At 35.2% G+C, this 6,562-nt stretch overlaps 1 protein-coding gene across 13 annotated transcripts in view; it reads left to right on the plus strand.

Annotated features, from left to right (window-relative positions):
• The first annotated feature begins 277 nt into the window (after positions 1-277).
• The window catches only part of LOC107082357 (inositol 1,4,5-trisphosphate receptor type 1-like), a 111,770-nt gene continuing 105,485 nt past the window's right edge, over positions 278-6,562 (plus strand). For all 13 annotated transcript variants that reach the window (XM_015371006.1, XM_015371001.1, XM_015371007.1 and 10 more), the window contains exons 1-2: positions 278-458; positions 1,615-1,727. In XM_015371006.1, coding sequence (XP_015226492.1) covers positions 1,636-1,727 — 92 coding nt within the window. In that variant the 5' untranslated portion in view covers positions 278-458; positions 1,615-1,635. The remainder of the gene's footprint in view (positions 459-1,614; positions 1,728-6,562) is intronic.

Here is a 6,562-nt window from a genome sequence, read left to right on the forward strand (position 1 = left end):
ATATATATATATATATATATATATATATATATATATATATATATATTGGTTTAAACAAACAAGCAAACAAACAGGTTTTAGATAGAATAGGTGGAATTGTAAGAATAATATAGACGAGTAAAAAAAAAAAAAAAAACACAACATAAATGTCTATTTCCTAAATATAATAAGTTTTGTTTTGGACCAAAGTGACATGTAATGAACTACACTACCCAGAATGCGCTGTGGAATATAAATAGTAACTGGATAGGCGTTCCCGTGGTGACATGTGGAGGAGGTAAGAAGAGGATTGTTGCCGAGGACTCATTGAGCTGTCAGAGATAACGCCGCTCAGCGACTCTTACCTACCTGGACTTTCACTGCCATGGACTAAACCCGCTGTGGAAATGATCCCGTGCTGACCCACTTCCTCTCGCCTTTCTTCCTCCCGCTCTACCGCCTTCTCTCATTCCTGCCAGGTATAAACTCCTTCTCCGTATGTAGTTTTTCCAGCTCGCGCGCTGTTCATGATATTTTGTTTTTTCCCACAGAGATGACAGCATCCCTCTTGAGGAAGTAGCCCACGCGCTCATTTGTTTCTGCCGCTGGCTGCAGCTCGTGCGCTGAAACGATACTTAAATTAGCCGAGAGAAGATTAAACTCTGTGTATTTGCTATTTATCTGCACGCTCCAGTTCTAGTTTAAAGGCGTTTAAATGAACACGTGTTTACATCCCTCTGTAGGTAGAGAAAAACAAACAAACAACTAAGTTTGTATGTGTGATGTTCAATGGGTCGTCAGGATCTATGTAAATATAACCTCTAGCTAGCTCCACACATGAAGTTTAGATTACCGTTTGCTGCATTTATTTGTTTTTAACTGTATAATATGCTGTGAAACATATTCAGCACGTAAAGTTTAGTGCATAACCACAGCTGGGTTGACCCTCAGCCTGCACACAGACTGACCCAAATTAAAGATGAATTGGTTTCACGCAGATAACATTAGCACAGTCAACACAGAAATAAAATATCTAATTTCTCAGCTCCTTTTGGTTCACTTCTAAACATAAAGCTAAAGTGCCAATGTTGAATGAGCAGTTTTCTGGCTCTAAGCTGAAGGTTTGACAGAAACATGTGCCACACTTTTTATTTCTTCTTATTTTCTGTCTAAGAATTGACCATTGTCTGTTTTATTTCCTGCTAAAATTACTTGCTTAAGTGTTAAAAATATATATATATTGTTAAGTTAAAAGATTTGGATGTATAATGTGTTTTTTATGTCCTGTTAATTACGATTTTAAATGAAAACAAGAAAAAAGCCATAGGAAGGTAAATAACATTAATAAACTTAAATTAATTGAGGCTCATAACACTTGCCTCTTTTTGACATATATATCTAAATTTTAGAAGACAACAAATCAAACCTTTTGTTACATGATGCTAATATTAGGTTTTGTTCTTGGATTGATCTACCGATGAATATTCTCTCTATAAAACATGCAAACTCAGTTTTTGTCTACTTATTTAAATCTGATTAATATATATCATTCAGGTATTTTAACAGAGGCAGGGGTTTTGAATGCAATTCTGCCTCATGTCGTTAACATTTTGGATCTCGTCTCTTATGTTGTAGGTGAACCAAAGTGGAGAAACCATGTCGGACAAAATGTCTAGTTTCCTCCACATTGGTGACATTTGTTCCCTGTATGCAGAGGGCTCCACCAGTGGATTTATCAGCACTTTGGGGTAAGAGCTTTCATTCTAATGTCACTGCCTTCACTTACCTCGATTTGTGAAGTACCCGTAAAGATTTCTCCACAAATTAAACCTTAGATGGTGTTTTGCAGGAGCCTAGAATAGCACAGAGTGGCCACAGTGACCCATGTTGAGAGTGATAACATGATTGCATGTTGAGCAAAAGATGCTAATGCAGTAAGAAAGAAGCTTTCTCTCCACTCAGTAATGTTCCAGTGTGGTTTCAATGTTTATTTTTGCGTGAAGACTGGTGCAGTCGACTACAGAATTAAACTGCAAAGTGTATCCATCCAATATCTAAGTGGGGTTGTGATAAAGTAGTATTTCGTTGAGCTGTAGTTTTCAGTAGTGGTCGTTACTTGATGTAACATCTGGGCTGATAGTAAAATAAATACATATATTTTCTGTTTTTTTAATTTTTATTTAAAAGATCTAAAATTGGTTTGTTGTTGTGTTCTTTGTAATCCTTTGTACATTCCTTTTATTTCTGTGTTCATTTAGGTGGGTATTTGCCATCTCGCCTCAACCCTAATTGTAGGAACAGAGTTAAAAGTGCATCTCATTATGTAAAAATGGAACAAACTGTGTCATGTAATTAGCCATCAGACTTATTTAGAAGCAGGGAGGGGAGCAAAGTGTGATCAGTTCTAGATTTTCTTTCCCTCTTACTTCTTGTCTTTCTACCATCCAAAACCTGGCTTATGATTAAAATGTAGCCAGCATCTATGTTATCACGTCCTCCCATACCTTCTCAAGGAAAGACAGACAGGCACTCTTCCTCCTCTTGCTGGATAACAAATGTGTCACTCACCAGTGGCTGCATCAGGCCCTGTTATTCTCAAGGTTTCAGAAGCCATGCTCCTTCACAGCTTAGTGCTTTACATCAACCAACAAAGCAACACATGTGTTCACAGCTTTGATGACTGCTAACATGACGGGGCTCATTTGTTAAACTTCCCATTTTCTACTTTCATGTCTGTTGTCACCATACACTGTTGTTTTGAAAGCGCACGGTTTGTAGGGCCTTCAGTATCTAAAAATAGCAGCACTGTTTTGTATTCAGTTTTGCTTGTGCTGTCAGCAATTTGAAAGTGACCCCAAATGGGCACCTGCATCCACCTGGTTCCCTCCTGGCAACCCAAGCTTTGATGCAGAAGGCCGACACAACCTTCTCATTGACCCTGGATAAGAGGGAGTCTTAAAACACCTGTGTTTATTGGAGCTCAGCCCATTACTGCATCAGTCTTATCATATTGCAATGTAGTAGTACTCTGCGGTATAGTGAATGAGTTGCAAAAAGATATTATTGTTTGAAGCACCACAAGTATTCCTAAAAGGCTTTATTTGTATTAAAACTTGTTTGAAATTAATTGGAGATGGATTTCTAACATAATTATATTCAGGCTTTATTCATATGTTAAAAGTTTTATTTAAGAAGAGACATCTTGCAATGAATAATTGAAAACAAATATTTGCATTTGCTGCATAAAAGGGCAAATTTTCTCTCATTAATTCTAATTAACCAAAAAAATAAATAAAAAATTCAGTTTGACAAAGTGTCTCTATCTACTTTTGCTTATTTGAGATCAGGTTTCTGAAAGCTCATTTTTGGAGAATCCATGGCATTCCCTGAGCTTTAGTCCTCTAGTGAGTTCTAGGTCTTCACCTGGGTCTCCTCCAAGTGGGGCATGTCCAGAATGCCTCATAAGGGAGGCTCCCATGAGGTATCCTGATAGGGTGCCTGAAAACAAACTCCTCATGATGCAGAAAAGCGGCAACTCTACTAAAACCTCTCCCTGGACGACAGAGAGAGCCCCTCATCTTATTTAAAGCCTTAGCTGGTAACCCTACAGGAAAAGCTGATTTTTGCCACTTGTACCAAGAATCTAAGTCATTGGATTATGCATTAAAGTTCAATAAATACTTAGATTGTAAGAGAAGTTCCGATTAAATGGATCAACAAAACTATCAAATATGTATTTCAATTTTGGAAGCTGTGCACAGTCAGACTGATTTTTAGAAAGTAACTATACAATTTGCAGGATCAAGGCTCCCATCACAATAGAATTAGCAGTTTGGTCAGGATGAATAAAACATCCCTAGGTATTTTGAGAAAAACTACATCAGGGAACGTGGTATTGTGAAATTTTCACTCTGTTTTCATCAAGTTAACAATCATTTTGAACCCAGAGAAAAGTTTTCAATCTAGATTAGAATTTTCAGAGATGGTTTTAGTTCCTTCAGCTGAGATGTTTCAGACTTTTGTTGCCATGGAAAGTTGGTCTAAAAAAAGACTTTTTATGTATACATTATGTCAATTATCACAAGCACCATTGCAATATCATTCTGTGCAATACAATCATTTTTGGCAGGCTCTCAATAGTTAAATGAAAAATGCAGACCAATCAAATATTAAGACCGGTTCATGCCTTATATGGCAACGTCTGATTTACATGATAGTTGTTAAAGCTAAATCTAAATGTTGTGGTTAGTGACTGTGGCGTTCTGATGGCAGAACAGAAACAAGGGTCACAGATGTATTTTTAATGGTAACTAATAAAATAATCATAATAATAATATTGGATTTAGGACTATAATTCCTCCAGTTTATGTAAGCTCAGACTGACCCATATTTTTGTTGGTGCTCTGCATTTGGAGAACAGGTCCCTGATAGGTATGCATTTCCTTGTTATGCAGTCACCAGTTTGCACAACCTGTAAAACAAGTACATGTCATATCACAAGCTTTCAGAAAAGCCAAAGAACAGTTTCTCCATAATTCGATATGAACTTTAGAACCCTCCACAACATAAGTGATGAGCTGTTTAAAGTGTTAAACCTTAACTGAGGGGTGCTTAGTCATTTTTCCTGCCCCTTGGAGATTTAGATAAAACAAGAAATGAGTATTTATGTTTTGTTTACAAAATTACAAAAAATATTCTGAAATAAGTTTTTTTTTATTTTTTATAGGGATTTTTTCTAGGGGTGTCCTGATACTACTTTTTAGTTTTAGATTTAATGCTGATACTGCAGCTTTGAAAATTGTCCAATACCGATATTGACCTGATAAAAATTTTAGCACATATCACACCAGCGCTTATTACTTATTGTTAGAAAACTCATAAATTAATATCACAAAAGTCAACAACAAAAGGTATGGAAACTTATGACCCATAGAAGATTAAATAATGACTTACAGAAACTGAAGCAGAGTCCTTCTTTCAGTATGAAGATGTTAGATGCTGGCTGATAAAATCTAATGTCAGTTTTGTGGCTAACATTGGACCGATTACATCAGATCTTTGTCAGTGAGCTCCAAGTCTCCGATGGAAGGCCCCCCTTACCATCACCCTAATCTTAGGCTACCACAACAGTTTCAGATTTAAGCTCAGGGTAGGGCCGCTCCAAAACATTAAGTCATTTAAGTGAAGGGAAACATGTTGATAGAATAAAAACCTTCATTTTCTGTTTGTATGAATAGTTTTGATCTTAATTGAATGCGCCAATTTACTCAACTTATATTTATACATTTTTTTCTGGAAACCAATAAGAATGGGAGAATTCATAGCTTTAGCTTAGTGGGAATTATTCTGACAACATACTTTAGGCGCCTGCTGCCTCCCTAGCGCTTTTACGATAGAAGTAATTTAAACTGTTTACTAGATTGGATTTTGAACATTTCTTGTTATGTTTGCAATGCCTTCTGGAAATGTGTTTGCTGACGTATTTTTTTTTTTTATTTTTTTTTAGATTTTTATTATTTTATTTCATTTAGGAAACAAAGGATGAAAATCTTGGTGTCGATTCCCAAAGGAATGTTTTAACATAATAAATTACAATGTAAATATGCTTAAAATATGGCTAACCATATGTGCTCTAAGTTAAACAAAATTAGGTTTTAATCAGTTTATCCTTTGTAAATTTGACTGTTTGAGAAGAAACTTTAGCTTTAGGAATTTGGAAGGTAAAGTTTCAATATATATATATATATATATATATATATATATATATATATATATATATATATATATATATATATATATATATATATATATAAGTGTTTAATATAGTTAACTTGTTGCTGTATTTTTTGTCATTAGACAGTTCCTTTGGAAGACTAAATTAATTAAAAAGCAACTACTTTGTTAAAGTGATGTTTTTTTTTACAAGATTTGCTTTGAGTATGAAAACAAAAAGAACAAACTGTACATTTGACTTGGTATTTTCTTAACTGTCAGTCAAGTTAACAATGCCACATACATCACGAAATTTCATTGCAGTGACTCAGGAAGGGTGTGAAACAAAGCACAGGGTAATTTTGTAAGTCAAATGAGCAGCATTGCTACAAAATTACCCCTACAGGAGTAGAAAAATATGAGAAAAAATATACTTTTGTAAACATAGGATATTTTGCATATGAAAACAGAGCCTATATTAATTCAGGTTGTACTGTAGGGTAAGAAGCTGTGTTTGAACCTTGTGGTTCTGCTCTGCAGGCTGCATTGTCTCTTCCCAAAGTTCAGAACTTAGAACGGTTTGCAATGTGGGTGGAAGGTGTACTTACTGACTTGAGCTCTCTTCAGGTACAGTTTTGAATTAAGAATGCAGGATTAAGAAGCCTGGACAGATTGTTTTATCTTAATGGCCTTTTCATTCTACAGTGAGTCTACATCAGTCTGAACTGTATCATAAAATCAGTCTTTCTGGATCTGACCTACATGTTCCAAACAATCAAATATATGAGTTAAGTTAAATAAATAAGTTAAATCATAGTAAATATCTCTTTAATAAACTACGTATGCTTAAATCTTATTTGTATTCTTTAAG

The sequence above is a fragment of the Cyprinodon variegatus genome, unplaced genomic scaffold (assembly GCF_000732505.1).
Source record: "Cyprinodon variegatus isolate N-32 unplaced genomic scaffold, C_variegatus-1.0 Scaffold51, whole genome shotgun sequence".
Lineage (NCBI taxonomy): Eukaryota > Metazoa > Chordata > Actinopteri > Cyprinodontiformes > Cyprinodontidae > Cyprinodon > Cyprinodon variegatus.